At 37.9% G+C, this 16,583-nt stretch overlaps 5 protein-coding genes across 5 annotated transcripts in view; all 5 read left to right on the top strand.

The window, feature by feature from the left end:
* The window catches only part of LOC143854081 (phosphoinositide phosphatase SAC6-like), a 36,027-nt gene extending 31,937 nt beyond the window's left edge, over positions 1-4,090 (top strand). The window contains exons 20-21 of the mRNA XM_077363832.1: positions 2,512-2,578; positions 3,689-4,090. Of these exons, the coding sequence (XP_077219947.1) occupies positions 2,512-2,578; positions 3,689-3,819 (198 nt within the window). The 3' untranslated portion in view covers positions 3,820-4,090. The remainder of the gene's footprint in view (positions 1-2,511; positions 2,579-3,688) is intronic.
* A 2,524-nt stretch (positions 4,091-6,614) lies between these two features.
* Positions 6,615-6,986, top strand: LOC143853794 (uncharacterized). Its single transcript, XM_077363524.1, has one exon. It carries the CDS (start codon positions 6,615-6,617, stop codon positions 6,984-6,986), a length of 372 nt encoding a protein of 123 aa, XP_077219639.1.
* A 152-nt stretch (positions 6,987-7,138) lies between these two features.
* Positions 7,139-8,107, top strand: LOC143853793 (uncharacterized). Its single transcript, XM_077363523.1, has one exon. The coding sequence runs from the start codon at positions 7,139-7,141 to the stop codon at positions 8,105-8,107; it is 969 nt and encodes a 322-aa protein (XP_077219638.1).
* Positions 8,108-10,100: 1,993 nt separating this feature from the next.
* Positions 10,101-11,615, top strand: LOC143855241 (uncharacterized). The gene is made up of 2 exons (XM_077365482.1): positions 10,101-11,040; positions 11,126-11,615. Exons 1-2 carry the CDS (start codon positions 10,906-10,908, stop codon positions 11,519-11,521), a joined length of 531 nt encoding a protein of 176 aa, XP_077221597.1. The 5' UTR covers positions 10,101-10,905; the 3' UTR covers positions 11,522-11,615.
* A 3,607-nt stretch (positions 11,616-15,222) lies between these two features.
* Positions 15,223-16,280, top strand: LOC143853792 (uncharacterized). Its single transcript, XM_077363522.1, has one exon. The coding sequence runs from the start codon at positions 15,223-15,225 to the stop codon at positions 15,778-15,780; it is 558 nt and encodes a 185-aa protein (XP_077219637.1). The 3' UTR covers positions 15,781-16,280.
* Positions 16,281-16,583: the final 303 nt, after the last annotated feature.

Raw genomic sequence — 16,583 nt, 5'->3', positions numbered from 1 at the left:
CTTCTATATTACTTCATGTATGGCTTAGTGGTCAATTCAGCTGAGGTAGCCAGAAAATTTGCATTCAATACTGCCAATCGGTTGATTCAATTAAAGTCCTCTCTGGATAACAGACCAAAATTGGTTCCTCTTTGCAAAGCAGTTTATTTTACATTAATTTTATTTTCAAATGGGACATTTGAATATAAGATTATAACAATTATTTTCATATAAGATAATTTGCAAATTATACTAGGTGCATATAAGATTATGTATAAATAAGTTTTAGGGGTATCAAAAGACACCCAATGATCATGCCTTGAAATGAATGGAAATGGAAAGTCCACTAAGACTGCCTCCAGTACTACCTCTTTTCATTCTGTATGTGAAGCCAACTTGTGTCTCTAACCCCAATCCGTTAGACGATTCCTTTGATATCACTGATAAATGCATAATGTTGGCTTCTTTTGGCATTTCCATTGAAAGCTAGGTTTGAGCAGTCTAGGAAACAGAACCAAGAAGTAGGTGTTTGAGTATGCAAATCTTATGGCCTTAAGAAACCCCTAGACCATGCATTTTCTTTCTTCCAAGGTATTTGATGCCGTGACTCTTTTTTTTTTTTGAATGGCCGCACTGATTTTATTAATAGATATGGAGACGGAGATGGTCAGATACAAGCAGAAAGAAACACATAAATGATTTTAGAAAGATCTCGGACAACATCATAGAGAAAAGCAAAGCACGAAATAAAATGAGGAAGGAAATCATATAGTTGTAGTCCCTCCTTAAGCACCCCCTCCCTGGCCAACCGGTTGGCCACTCCATTGGCGGGCGTCCTAACGTGCTGGAAGACTAAGGGGGCACCCCTGCATAGGTCTTGGATCTTGTCAAAGAGCGAAGCAAATCTCCAAGGATAAGGGTGTGATCCCTTGAGCCAACCAATTACATTCAATGCGTCTCCTTCCACTACCAAATTGGCTAGGGAGTCTTGAGAAATAAGTTTGATCCCCTGATGAACTGCTCGAACCTCCGCCCCATTAGAATCAAAGACTCCAATGGGACCCGAGGCATCCAATGCGTCTCCTTCCACCACTACATTGGCTAGGGAGTCTTGAGAAAGAAGTTTGATCCCATGATGAACTGCTCAAACCTCTGCCCCTCTAGAATTAAAGACTCCAACGACCCGAGAACGCCCACCTAACCATCCCTTCCTCATCTCGAAGAACACCTCCTATTCCTGCTGGACCCGGATTTCCCATGCTTGATCCGTTAGATGCTGTGAGTCTTAAAGGAAGACGTTATCATATTTTTTGTATGCTCCATCAGCAATAAAATATCGTTCATTCTTGAATAACAGAAGTATAAATCCACGGAGCATGATAAGTGAGAACTTAGTTGACAAAATGTTAGAAGTAATTGGGACTTTGAAAGCCAGATTAGTTAGTCTCTCGAGAAAATGCAATCAGCCAGAAACACAATGGAAGAACAACTGGTAGTGTTTTTTTTTTTTTGGGATGGCTAAGGATTCATTCAAAGAAATGGACCGAGATGGTCAGGTACAAAAACGAGAAGAGAAGAAAGAGATAAGTTACAGGACTGTAAAGAACCAAAAAAGACTCAAGGCGGTAAGAAATCAAACTGCTCAAGGGACTCAAGGAGGACCCCCTCGCTAGCAAGCCTATCTGCCACCCCATTGGCAGATCGTCTAATGTGGTGATAGGAAATACCGAAATACTCAAGCTCCTCACTGTGTCTTTAATCTCCTCAAATAACTCCGCAAATCTCCTCGGAAATATTTGAGATCCGTTAAGCCAACGAATTACATTTATGGAATCCCCATCTACTATCACTCTATCTAAATCTTCTCCCCTCAAGAACTTAATGCCTTGATGGACCACACGCACCCCCGCCTCACTTGAGTCCGCCACTCCAATGGGCCTCCAAAGGCCCATTTTACTGAACACCCCTCATCTCTAAGAACTGGTAGTGTTGATAATCGAATGCCAAAACTTAGTCAATGAATTTTCTATACCTGTAGAAACTTAACCTAAGCTGTCCTATAGTGCATAATCCAAGTGCAATGCGAATCAGAATACGAGATTCAGCAGTGAAAGAAATGCTTAAGAATTATATTTTTATCACTACCAGAATATAATGTCAACAAAAATGAAGAAACAGACCACTTGGAGAATTTTAACAATTTGAAAGTTCCATGCTTTGTTTTCTAGGGTTTATATTGAACTTCTATAGAGAAATTTCCACACCAGAGGATGGCATCGAGCTGGAAACTAAATCCTTCATTTTTTTGGTTTTGTAGGTGATAATTGTGATTGATAGGTTGCCATTACTAGAAGACATAAGAAACAAAATTGACGTGTTTTTTGGTTTGATTTATGTTATTGGAGCAGTACAGTGCTAAATTGCTCATGGGTCTACGACTTTTCTGATAATAATTGTTTATGGCTATAATATCTATTTTTTGCTTTTATCTTACTAGACTGAAACATGGAACTTCTTTTCCTCCTTTTGCAGTCACTACCACTGGCATTAGCATTCGTCTTAGCTGGGGTCATGTTTGCGACCATTTCCCTTAGGCAAGGTGAGATGACTCCAATTTATGCATAATTTATCATCTTGTTGAATTGTCAACCAGTCTGCCTATAGAAGATGAAACTATTCTTGATGGGGACTGTAGTCTTGACCCATACGGAAAATATAACAATTCTTGTTCAAAAGTAAGATCTTGCTAGTAAAAAGAAACAATGCAAGAAAACCCAAAGCGCATAGAAGGAACATAGTTGATTTCAAACTTCTTCCGTTGTGCATCTGCCATTTCTAGATGACAATTGTTCCTTTCCTCCATTCAAGCCCGTTCAGGGAAAAAAAACAAGCATTCGAGAAAGCAATATGAAAATCCCCTGTTCTATCTTGCCATAACGTTGGGTCCGATTCCCACTTTACCCATAGAAACAATTTGCCTTTTGCTACGACTCAAAATAAACCATTTTGACAAATAGATTTTTATTTTACGTTATTCATCTCTTATGAAAAACAGCTTTCTGAAGGTATCAGTCTATTCATTTTCCGTTGGAACCTTTAGTTAAACATATATGTGTAGCTTCAACTAAAGCTCCCTAATCTTTTTTGCTACTGTGGGGACGGATGTCACAAATATCTCCGATATTTTCAAAATATAGCGATTTTATCCTGAAATTTTGATAAGACGACAAAATCCCGATATAATCCTGAGAATTTTAAAAATAGAATGATGAAAATATCACGATATTTTTACAATTTTTTGTGGTAGTTTTATTTATTTTTCTTAATTTTTATATTTTATATAACTTTTAAATAAATTTATTTTATTTTTTTTCGAAATATAAACCTGGAAAAAAAAGCCCGAGATTTTCCCTTGCCGAGAAAATTTCCGATAAAGATATTTGTGACATAGGTGGGGACAATCTTTGGTGGCTACTATTGGATTGCAGATAGATGTTGAGGGAAAACTAGGCAGTCTTATTCATGTTACACATACGTTACTTACATTGCTGATATATAAAGCACTGCTTTGTGAGACTAGCCTTCTAAATATCCGTTGCTATGTACTTATGCCAGTGTTCATATTATCTTTTTGTCATCAAGAGAATGAGGGATTATTGAGTGCTAGATCTAAGACCTTGTTTTTAAAACTGTGACCTTTCTTTTGCAGCTCGGGTCGACACTCGCCATTTATTAATTTCAGTATTCTGGGCTGTTCTAAGTCTGGGTATCTCAGCATTTGTGAGAATCAACGGCCGGATATTCTGCAATCGGCCTCGCCTTAACAAGCCCCACCGTTGATGGCAGAATATAAAGGAGTGGACCTGAAAGCCACTCCCCTCTGCCACTGATTATTGGCATTTTAATGTTATTCTTTACTACCAGGTGTGCTAATTTAAAACATTACGTGATGATTAGTCTTTCGTTCTGCTGGATTTGTGGCATTCCCTTCACCACGGTGTTGAAATAATGTTGGATGGTATGGGAATGCTGTTTTTAGGTTCAATGATAAGATTACGATTTTGTAACCTCATGGAGGCATTTGATCTCATCATAAATTGTTCTTGTGGAACCACCAACCCTTAGAATTTCTAACAAACCTAAATTCCTTATTATTGATTGTCCAAGGATTGAGACGGTAGTCTCTATTTTGGGTTTCCATTTTGGTGGATTTTTCTTACTTTTAATCTTTTTTCAGGGACGACTAAAAATAAAGCCTATGATATATATATATATATATATATAGAGGAAAATGATCGTGAGCTTGAAGCTCATATAGCTTATATGAGCTTGAGGGCCCAAACACATGAGTCCCACATTGTTTGTGGTGATCCAAACTATTCATTTGCAAGGCCCCATCATAGATAGGGTGTGAACTAAAAATTGGCTTCATTGGATCATCCTAACCCCTCCAAAAGTGGAGGGCAAAATGGGGCAGATTTGTGGCAAACGGTGTCTGTCCATTTTGCCCTCCACTTTTGGATGGGTTAGGATGATCTTATGGAGCCGATTTTTTGCACACACCCTATCTATGTAAGGGCCTTTCAAATGAATGGTTTGAATCATCCTAACAATGTGGGCCCACATGTGTTTGGGCCCTCAAGCTCATATAAGTTATATGAGCTTCAAGCTCACAATCATTTTCCTTATATATATATATATATATATATATATATATATATATATATATATATATATTTTTTTTTTTTTTTTTTTGTGAGCTAGAGCTCACAAACCATATATCCCATAGTTGGTTTAGTCATCAAACCCATTAGTTTTATAGGTTATGGTTATGGTTTATGGTTAGGGTTATAATTTGTGGAGGTTTAAAATGGATGGCTAGAAATTACGCTCCTATAGATTGGGTGATTAGGATTATGGTATGGAGATGGTTTCTTAGGAACACACTATCTATGTGAGGTCCTATAAAATAAATGGGTTGGATGAGTCAACATAGGGGTGATGGCACTTGAAAGGGAAGGGGGACAATTGCCCCCCTTAATTTTTTTGGGGAAACAAATACCTTTATTTTTTGAGGAAAAAGAGTATACACTTGAATCGCATATCCTTTGGTGCGCTTGAAGAGAGAGAACTCTTCCCATTGGCTGCAAATGTGGGCCCAAAAGTGTGGAAGAAAAAATTTTTGCGGTGTCATGGAGGGTGTGTCTTGGACGTACCCTCGAAAAAAACTTTAAAAACTATACTCTTACGCAACTCTCTCTCTCTCTCTCTTCGTTGCAAATTTGAAAAACCACTAAAAAAAAAAACCCTAACCTGGTGCGCCGAGGCAGAAAAACCTCACCGGGAAGATCTCTCCCCCCCTCTCTCTCTCTCTCTCTCTCTCTCTCTCTCTCTCTCTCTCTCTCTCTCTCTCTCTCTCTGTATAAGCGTTTTGGAGAAGAAACCCTAAACGAGGAAGAAGAAATCTGAAGAAATCCGTCCCTCTGCAGCACCGACGACCACCCCCACCCCTCAACAAGACGGATTTTCTGCACCAGGTTAGTGGATTCATTCTTCAACTCTCTATTCCTTTTTTTTTTGTTTTGTTTTCAACAGCCATTTTTCATATTATTTTCGTCAAATAGGGTGTAGATGAGAATCTTCTTCTTTGGGTTTCTTCTTTTTCGTGAAATAGGGTTTTCAGCAGTCCTATTTCATCTTTTTAATTTTTTTTGGGTGAGATAGGGCTGCTGAAAACCCTAAGCCTTTGATTTGGGTGAAATAGGGCTGCTGAAATAGGTTTACATGCTAAACCAAAAAAAGCTATTTCTTTGAGTTGTGTGGTTAGAACAGAGCTTTCTCATGGGGTTTAAAAAACAAAATATGCCCTCTTCTTTCTGTTGATTTTGGTGAAATGGATAGTGCTTTTTCTCTCATAGTATGACATATTTCAGTTGGGTTCTTACTTTTCTATTATGAAATTCAGTTACATATTAAAAAGAAGTGGTTAATGTTTATCTTACCTTTTCTCATTTTTCTCTTGATCTCTTAAAATTTTTCCCTTTATCTGGCATTTGGTCTAATAAAATTCATTTGGGTTTCTAGTCTTTTGCTCCTTAATAATCAGTCATTCCATAACGCAGCAAAATATTTAACCATTTCTAATTATGCTGATGGGCCATGTCTATGCTGATGTTCCTAAAAAACATAGGCCTTGGTAGTAGATTGAAACAAGGCCCGGAATCACAAAAAAAATCACCAAAATCACCAAAAAAGAGGACTGGAATCAACAAAAAATCAACAAAATTAGTAAAATTAGGGAGAAATAGATTGAGATAAATCACAAAAAATCACCACAAATTAGGCCTTCTTTAGGGTAAGTCATTACTAATTGTTATTGAATCAATAGTTATTGAATAATTTTTTTAGCATTCTTTTACATTGACATAGTGATTGATAATTAAATATTTTTGTGATATATTGATAAAAGTTTTTTGTCTTTTTTAGGTTTGAAAAAATATTTTTCGAGAGTACCGTCATTAAAGTCGATAACCCCTCCTACAACTTCATGTGTCCCCACCAAAGAACGAGAAAATTCTAAAAGAATTTGATTAGAACTTGATCCTATAAATCCTGCTGCTGATCCCGGAGTACGAATGCCAATAACTGATTATCATCCTAATGATAGGGCAAAAGTTCGAATGATATACTTAGGAATGGATCCAATTCAACCACATAATCATGATTTCCCTCAAATTATGCAAGGAAAAGAGAATAGGCGGTTTAATCCAATGTGGTTTGATGATTATCCTACTTGGTTGGAGTATAGCATTGCAAAAGAAGCGGCTTATTGCTTGTGTAGCTATCTTTTTACATCGGATAGTAAGGAGCATGGGGGAAGTTGTGATGCTTTTGTTGTTGAGGGGTTCTCTAATTGGAAGAAAGTAGAAAGATTTGAAAAACCTATAGGGGATCCTAATAGTGCTCATAATCAAGCTTCGAGTAAATGTGAAGCTTTTAGGAATTAAGAGCAACAACTAAGTAACTATTGAATTCGCGTGCATGCTTCAGTTATGAATTCTCGATTCCTTTTAGAAGAAGGTTTACCTTTTTGCGGGCATGATGGATCTTGTGACTCGCTTAACCAAGAAAACTTTTGTCAACATTTGAAGTTATGACCATGATTAATGAAGATATAAAGATGGTTTGTGTGGAGAAGTGTCCTAGGCATCTCAAACTAGTGATTTCAGATATCCAAAAGGATATAGTGAGTGCTTGTGCAATTGAAACCACTAACTCAATCATTAAAGATCTCAGTGATTCATTATTTTCTATTTATGTTGATGAAGCTCGTGATGTTTCTAACAAGGAGCAAATGACCGTAGTTATACGTTATGTAGATAAGCTTGGGCATGTGGTTGAGCATTTGTTAGGTTTTAGTCACGTTTCCAACACCACTGCTACATCCCTTAAGGTTGAAGCATTATTGGCCAAGCATAAATTGAGCATATCAAGACTTCGTGGTCAAGGATATGATAGGGCAAGTAACATGCAAGGAGAGTTCAATGGTCTTAAAGCACTAATATTGAAGGAGTATGAATATGCTTACTATATTCATTGTTTTGTTCATCAATTACAGTTGGCGTTAGTTGGTGTTACAAAGAAAAATATTAACATCTCCGATCTCTTTTTTTTATTTACAAATGTAGTAAATGTGGTTGGGGGTTCTTGTAAGCGCCATGATATTCTTCAAGAGATTCAACTTGCCAAAATTAAGGAAGCACTTGAAAATGGTGAGCTTTCAAATGGACAAGGACTTAATCAAGAGACCACACTCAAACGTGCAGGGGATATACGTTGGAGCTCACACTATAGAACACTGGTTAGTTTGGAATATATGTTTTCCTCTATTCCTGATGTGCTTGATCTTATTGTCAAGGATATGGAATTAAGTTCAGATCAAAGACATGAAGCACATAATCTCTTGAAATCATTGCAAACTTTTGAATTCGCATTTTCCCTTCATTTGATGATAAGTTTGTTGGGAATTACAAATAAAAAGTCGCAAGCATTGCAAAGGAAGGATCAAGATATTGTGAATGCCATGACATTAGTGAGAATATCAAAACAACAGCTACAATTGATGTAAGACCGTGGATGTAATTCTTTGTTAGACGACATTTCTTCATTTTGTGCCAAACATGACATAGAAGTCCCTAACATGGTTGATACTTGTGTTGTTCCTGGAAGAGTGCGACGACATGTAGAGAAAAGAACGGTCTTGCACCATTTTCAAGTTGAGTTGTTTTTCAACTTCAAGAGCTTAATAGTCGTTTCAATGAAGCAAATACAGAGTTGCTTCTATGTGTGGCATGTCTGAATCCAAGTGATTCATTTTATGCATTTGATAAAGAGAAGTTGATTCGACTATTTAAGTTTTATCTAAAAGAATTTTCAGAAGTTCAATATTCTACAAAAGAATTAGACAACCAACTTCAAACATATATTCTTGATATGAGGTCCAATACTCACTTTGTGAATTTGAAAGGAATTGGAGATCTTGTTGAAAAAATGGTTGAGAAGGGAAAGCATGGCTTGTATCCATTTGTTTACAAGCTCATCACATTGGTACTAATTTTATCAGTCGCAATTACAACCGTTGAGAGGGCCTTTTCTGCTATGAAGATCTTGAAGAATCGATTACGCAATAGAATGTCGGATCAATTTATGGCTGATTGCTTGATTCCATATGTTGAGAAGGATATTTTTGGTAACATCGATGACGAGACAATCATGTGTCATTTCCAAAAAATGAGACCACGTCGAGGAAGCCTATACAATTTTCTTATGGGTCATGTTATTAGGTTTTGCACTCTAAAATTGTAAGATGCCATTTTTGTTTACCTCAATGTATGTTGGTGATGGAATATACATGAGGGTTGTTTTTGGAAACTATAATATTACTTTCATTTGTTTGGAGAAAAAAATTACTATAGTTTTTGCCCCCCTTGTGCAAAATTTCTGGCATCGCCCCTGAGTCAACAACTATGGGAGATGGTGTATTTGTAGCTCTAGCTCAGCCTGAGCTCTAGCTCACGACCCCCCCCCCCCCCCCACATATATATAAAAAAACGGTTTCTACACACGTGTAGATAAGTTATCTACACACTAGCTTAAAATACAGTGGAGGCCCACATTGTTTGGGTGATCCAAACCATTCATTTGATTGGCCCTCACATAGATAGGGTGTCCACAAAAAATCAGCTCCATAGGATCATCCTAACCCTTTGAACTGTGGAGGCAAAAAATGGACAGATTTGTGAAGGTTTATACACGTCCATTTTACCTCCACAAATCGTAGGGTTGGGATGATCCTATGGAGCGGATTTTTTATGGACACCCTATCTATGTGAGGGCCAATCAGATGAATGGTTTGGATAACCCAAATAATTTGTCCTCCATTGTATTTTAAGCTAGTTAGATAACTTATCTACACGTGTATAGAAACCGTTCTCTCTCTCTCTCTCTCTATATATATATATATATATATATATATATATATATATATATATATATATATGAGAAAACAGTTTCTACACATGTGTTTAGAGAGTTCTCTACACATTAGTAACGTCTGTCGCACCTTTTAACAGCAGCCCTTAGATGTTAACAAATCTCAACCATACGATTAAAAAACAAAAATGAGGGCATCGAGCAACAAAGCCCAAAACGAAAAAAACCCAAAAATCTCGTCTCCTCGTCTCTTTCTCTGAAATCCTAGCCTCAAAACCCTCACTGGTTTTGGTGAAATCCTCGCCTCTCGCCCTCGTTTCGCCCTCATCTCCTCGCCTCTCCTTCTCGGGTTTCCACCTCCCTCCCCAGGTAAGGGTTTCTCCACCTCTTTCCTCTTTTTCCTTTTTGTTGTACGCTTTTTTAGCTTCATTACTGTGTCAAAGCTGGTTTTTGGAGACATAAAAACAGGATTCTTCATCTTTCTGGGTTTCAGATCCGTAGAACATAAAAACTGGTTTTTATAACACCTAAAAATGGTTAGGGTTTGTTAGCTTCATTATTGTTTTTTGTTGGAAAAGGCTGAAAAACAAGGAAAGAAAAACTCCATTGAAAATATGAATTTTTTCCTTGTTTTTTAGCCACTTCTCACCCTCTACCCATTCGTGCCCTCCCAAATCTCTCCTCCTATCTGCGCTAACCCTTTCTCTCCACCCCTTTCTTTCTATTTCCATTTTTTTATGATAAAAGAGGAAGAATCGAGCCTAAAAAAACCCGGTTTTGAGGACATGTTTTAAGCCTAAAAAAACCTGGTTTTTAAGCATGCAAAAAACCAGGTTTCCTTGTTTTCCATTGTCTCGGATTTGGATTTTCATGCTTTTCATTTGCACACTTAAAATTTGGTTTTTTGGGTACCTAAGCAAAGCCCCAAATTGAGAAGTATATAGAGTGGAATCCTTCATTAAACAGTGAAGAGATAGCTCCTAAGGGTAAATCAGAAGTAAACTGTCATAAATTGATATAACTCAAGGTAAATGGCTCTAAGTTCCTAATTGTTTGGCCGGGTTAAAAGAATTCTGGCCACGATTCTACCTTGTTAAACAACATTACCGAGAGTGGGTGGTTTTTAATTGGTTCAAAAATCTTATAATTAAGTTTGGCTGCTGTCATTAATCAAGAAATTGAAAGGGCTTTCACTTGGATTGGTTGTGTCTCTCCTCATGATGATGCATTGTTCAAAATTGGTGTTACAATGAAAAAATGGTAGTGTCTCTCCTCATGTGTCACTCCTCATGATGATGCATACATGTCTTCTGATTAGCTATTGTGTAATACGTCATCAATGATTCCCTGAATTTTTCTTTATATATATGTAACCAATTCTTTTACTTATGATGAAATCCCTGATTTTTTTGTACAGATAGTTAAGATTAATCGATGGCGTCGTCTATTGAGAGTGATGGTAGTTCAATTGTGGTGAATTGTGAGTGTCAAAAGAAAGCCTGTATCAGAATAACTAAGTCAGATAAGAATGGAAACCGAGGACAACCCTACTACACATGTGGATTCGTTGTAAGTAAAAATTCAATACGTTTCAATACGTGTGATTTTATTTCTTGACCAAATTTCAAATTCCTAAAGGTCATACAACACACAGGAACTTGGCATCAAGAAGTGTGAGTATTTCCGTTGGTGTCAAAATGATGTTGATGACAACGAATTTCGTTTGCGAAGGGACAACATGATTGCAAATCAACGTCTGCAAAGGTTGGAGAGCGAGGTTGCCGAATTGAAGGTGTTGGTGCAACAGAGACGTGAAGCCATTAAAGTGTTGGAAATGTTGGACAATGAGGTTACTAAATTGAAGGTGTTGGTGCAACAGGGACGTGAAGCCGTTAAAGTGGTCGAGAATGAAACTGGGTGGATTAAAGTTATAGGTGTTGTGGTTTTTTCCCTTGTTGTTTTTTTTATGAATGTAGCACTAAGTGAGGTGGGAAGAATGAAAGAGTCTCAATCATATTGTAACATACATCATCTCTTCATTCTCTTGTAATGCTTTGCGTGTATAGTTGTAAGCTTCATATGCTTTCGCCATGATTGCACTTGTAAATGCTTTAACCACAATCCAATGCTTTGAGACCTCCAGCTTTGCCACTTTGTCAAGCTTTTTGCATATGTAAATCTACCTGGTCAGCAAGGAGAGTCACATTTGAACCACCTGCCAGTGCAACGATTCTGAATTTATCTGGGTTCTCAGCCACAATGTCCAATGTCTGAAATCACCAAATCCAGATGATTTTTAAGCAGTTAAAGAATAAAAGAACTTTGGCAACAGCTAATAGGATCCGTTAAAAATAAACAAAGACAAGCATACTTTCGAGGGATGAGAAGCTAATAAAGGCTGAAAGGAAAATAAGTTAAATCGAGCCTCTTTCAAAATGTGCAGATTCAAAAGTGAAGAAATTATGACGAAAATGGGAACAATGAAAAGGCACCCTGTTTACATTCCACCCTCTTTACATATTCTTAGATACTCTTAGAAAAGGCACCCGGTTGGAAATTTTTGACAATGAAAAGGCACCCTGTTTACATGAAAAGTATTCCATGAAATATAGTGGGGACAATTGTGAGAGATGGGCACAAAAAAAAAAAAAATCATTAGAATCCAAGTGGAATCAAAATACCACCTCTTAGTTTCACTCTGGTGTCATTTCCGCATCTTGATTCAGTTCGTTATTCTGAACCAAATGTCAGAAATTGGGCAAAATCGAAGTAGGATACCAATTCCAGCCCTTAATTCTGGCAATCCAAACAAATTCACAGATATATTTTATATGGTTATATGGGTTAGATACAGGTCATCAAATTTTATCTCACCCATATGAAATTTTCCCGGGAATTTTTTATTTCCACAATTTTAAGGCAAATGATAAATTGGGCGAGGATATTTTCAATACCCTGTTTACATTCTACCCTGAAAATGAAATTTTTTGACAATATTCTTAGATTGGTACCCTGTTTACAGGCAAATGTTAAATTGGCACCCTGTTTACATTCTCCACCTATTTACATTCAAGTCTAAAATGCACCCTGTTTACATTCCAAAAGGCACCCTGTTTACATTCACCAAATGTTTACATTGAAAATCCCAAAAATTGGGTACAATTGCATACGGAATTTAAAAAAAAGGATGGCCAATCATTTTGCACGAGTTTTAATTAAAAAGAATAGAGGCATTATGATTGTTTCAATAAATCTATTAGAAGTAGATTTGATTGTAGGGTTTTTTTTCGTTTTGGGCTTTGTTGCTCGATGCCCTCATTTTTGTTTTTTAAACGTATGGTTGAGATTTGTTAACATCTAAGGGCTGCTGTTAAAAGGTGCGACAGACGTTACTAATGTGTAGAGAACTCTCTAAAACACATGTGTAGAAACCGTTCTCTCTCTCTCTCTCTCTATATATATATATATATATATACTAGCAAACATAAAAAAAAAGTAGTAATTACAAATAAAAGATCCTCGTGCAAAGATGCGCATGTCAAAATGATGGCATGCGCATGTCAAAATGATGGCAAATGTTGGTAGCAAAAAAAAGAAGTAATCATGACAAAAGAAAAGTAAATAAGCTAAAGTATAAAGTTTTCAATGACAAATTACCTATAATGGTTACAAAGTTTTTAAATTACCAAATAAATACGAACAACATGTAGTAGTTTATTACAATTACCGGAAAAAGTCAAACATCTCTGACATACTATACACAGAAATATCTCTTAAAAGGAGATATTGAAGAGGCGTGTGGATACAGCTCATGAAACTTCCTATTTTACCCTTACATATGGATATAGAAACAGTATGGTAGTGAAGGGGTTTGTAGTAAAAAACACCATAACTGACGTGTAAACCTCACAGAATTTTCGAAATATTCAAAAAATTCTCTAATTTCTCTTCTGCTATAAAGAGGGGTAAGATTGAAATTAAAGAGGGAAATCAAAATTTGTTGGAGGGCTGAACCGTAAAGAAGCAGACAAAAAGCAGCTGGGGGAGGAGGGGACGATGACACGCGGCAGGGGTGAACAGTAAAAAATGCTTCCGGCTTATTATAGTAGATATATATATATATATATATATATATATATATATATATATATATATATATATATATATATATATATCTAGAAATCTTGATTTTAATCATCGCCTTTGGATGAGCCACGGCCCATAGTTCTCATCCACTAGAGAAGTAGAGAGAGCGAGACGCGTGATTTGATTATCACTCAACCACATTCCTCTGACGCGTGTGTGAGAGAGAGGGTTTAACGTTTTTTGACATCAAATCACGTTGGGGGGGGGGGGGGGGGGGGGGGCGTAAAAATCATCACCCATTTGATAATTGGCACTCCTTTAACGTGAATTAAAGTTAAAAAGCTTTAAAGACTTGTATGCCACATATCCTCAATTTATTTTCGCCTAATAATTCAAGGGAGTGATAAATCGACTCCCAATGTGTCTATCTCTCTCCTCTAGGCTAGAGAGAGAAAGAGGAGAGAGATAGACACATGTGGAGTCGATTTATCCATTTGGGGAGTCGATTTATCACTGCCCAATATTTATTAATTTTGAGATTTACTAGCCAATTTTGCCGGAAGCCCATTCCGTGGCTGGCTTTTGCATGTGAGAACATCCCATAGGCTGACTTTTTGGCTGATTTTGTCTTGATCATATAATTCGTCTGAAATAGACTAGTTGACATGGAAAAGTCCTAGATTTCTCGTTTGGACAGTTTGGGAATGTGGGACCCACCTAAACTCGGTCAGCTCTCTCGTGGATGAGCCATGGCCCAGTGTTCTCATCCACTAGAGAGAGAGAGAGAGAGAGAGAGAGAGAGATGTGATTATCACTCCATCACATTCCGCGAGAGAGTGGGCCGTGTGATTATCACTCAACAACATTCCGTGAGTGATAACGTATGGTTATCACTCAACCACATTCCGCGTTCTTCACGTCTGTCCCGGACTCTGAGGTATTCTTCTCAAGTCTTAAGTGACCACCCACTCATAAATGCTAATCCCACTCTCTCAATCTCGCTCTCAAACTACTATACAAGTAACACATTGAAATGGTAATCTTGACCGTTCATCTATTCCCTCCTCAACAACCGCGGCCACAAGATTTCGTATGAATTCCTATTTCAAATCAAATGAATATTTCCATACTTCTCATCTTATACAAAAGGATGAATGGTATCGATCGCCACCGCAGAGACCAAAAATCATACAATCAGCATCAGTGTTTAAAAACTTGTTGGCACGACTATGATCTCCCCCGAGACGACTCCCTTTTACCTTGGCTGCGTTCCGCGTTGCACCATATCCGCATTCTGCGTTTTGTCCTACACAGTCAATAAAAACCCCTTTGACTTTCCTGAGTTATGACTGCGTCAACCGTGTTCTTGGCCGCGTCCGCACCGAGTCAACAAGAATTTTTTTTGGCAGCATTCCACATCACATTAGCCAAGAGGAAGGCTTGACTGAAGGGCGCCCTTGCAAAAATAAGAGGAAAGGGCACCCCCATTGGTTGCAACTTCACAAAGTGCATTTATCATGTCAACGATTGACTTTGACATAATAAATGAACTTGGTGAAGTTGGAACCAGTGGGAGCACCATTTCCTCCTATTTCTGCAAGGGCACGCTTGAGTCTATATAATAAAAATGTACACACAAAAACTTCCCACCTCAACAAAGTTTACATGGCCACCTTTCGACTTCGCTCTCTTTTTCTTTTTCTTGTTCTCTCTCTTCTCCTCCTATCTTACAAGGCCACCCCCTCCCACCACCACCACCACCACCACCACCACAACAAAGCCCTCCATTTTACCCTCTTCCAACATGAAACAATCAACAAGACCGGATTTATTGTCTATACCGGACCAACCGGACCCGTCGTAACCCTAACCACCGCACCCATTGGCACTATAAATACGTTCCAAGACCCCTTGATGGCTACCGCAAGCAATTCGTCTATGGTTCTCGGCACTGTCGAAGGGACATCGGTCACTTCGGGGGTTGACGGACTTCAGGGCATCTCTATGGCTAAGATCACTCTCAATTTGAAGGGCCATAATGGGTCTATCTCAATTCTCGGAGTGATCCGCAATATCGTATCTTCGGACCTCCCGGTGGTCGGTGGGACCGGCGACTTCTTGTTCGTTGGCGGGTACGTGACGACTTCTCCGGTGAATGTCGTTGGGTTGACAGCTACCTTCAAGATTGAATTCCATCTGTATTGGCCTCCATTTCCACTCTAACAATCTTCCTAAGGTTTTGGGATGGAATCTCAATGTTATAATATATATATATCAGAAATGCTAAACTCAAGGTCGCCTCTGCAGAAATCGGATGAAAGGCGCCCCCATTGGTTGTAAGTTACCAAAGTTCATTTATAATATGTAAAAGTCAAAAAGCATTAATTGCACTTTGCAACTTCCAACCAATGAGGGCGCCCTTTCATCCAATTCCTGCAAGGGCGTCCCTGAGTTTAGCATTCCTCTATGTGTGCGAGTGCGCCTGTGTGTATGTGAGGGCACATGTGCGTGTGTGCGTCTGTGGGTGTGTGTTTTTCATTTGAATTGTTGTATGATTCTTATGTACTGGCCTGATCAAAGATCTCACTCGAATAAATATGTAATATTTTTCACACCCAGGTTAGGAATCATCCCAACTGGCAACTGCCATTTGTATTTTACACTATATTGCAAGAATGCATGTGAAATAAAAATACAGAGAAAGGAGTTGTGACTTAAGCAAATGAACTCAAATTTCACCTCGCCAATTGTTTGCTACATGTGCTCTACGTAAGGCCTGCTTCTTCTTTGGAAAACTGAGTGAAACTTCTTTGAGGATGGAGAGCACGATAATAGTCAAGAGAATTAATACTCTTTTGCAATTTACCACCATAACAAGAGACGAGTGAAACTAATGTTTAAATGATTTTCAAGGAGGATGGCTAGGATTAATTAGGAGTAAAAAAGAGTTTAGACATCCAATTAGTTCGAATGCAAGGGTGGAAACAATGCCATATCAATCTATGGGAAGGAAATTAAGTTTGCAA

This window comes from Tasmannia lanceolata, unplaced genomic scaffold (assembly GCF_043159265.1).
Source record: "Tasmannia lanceolata isolate RefF3 unplaced genomic scaffold, GAP_Taslan_0.1 ptg000020l, whole genome shotgun sequence".
Classification (NCBI taxonomy): Eukaryota; Viridiplantae; Streptophyta; class Magnoliopsida; order Canellales; family Winteraceae; genus Tasmannia; species Tasmannia lanceolata.
Note: the sequence above shows the minus strand (reverse complement) of the source record. Positions and strands in the feature narration are given on the sequence as shown.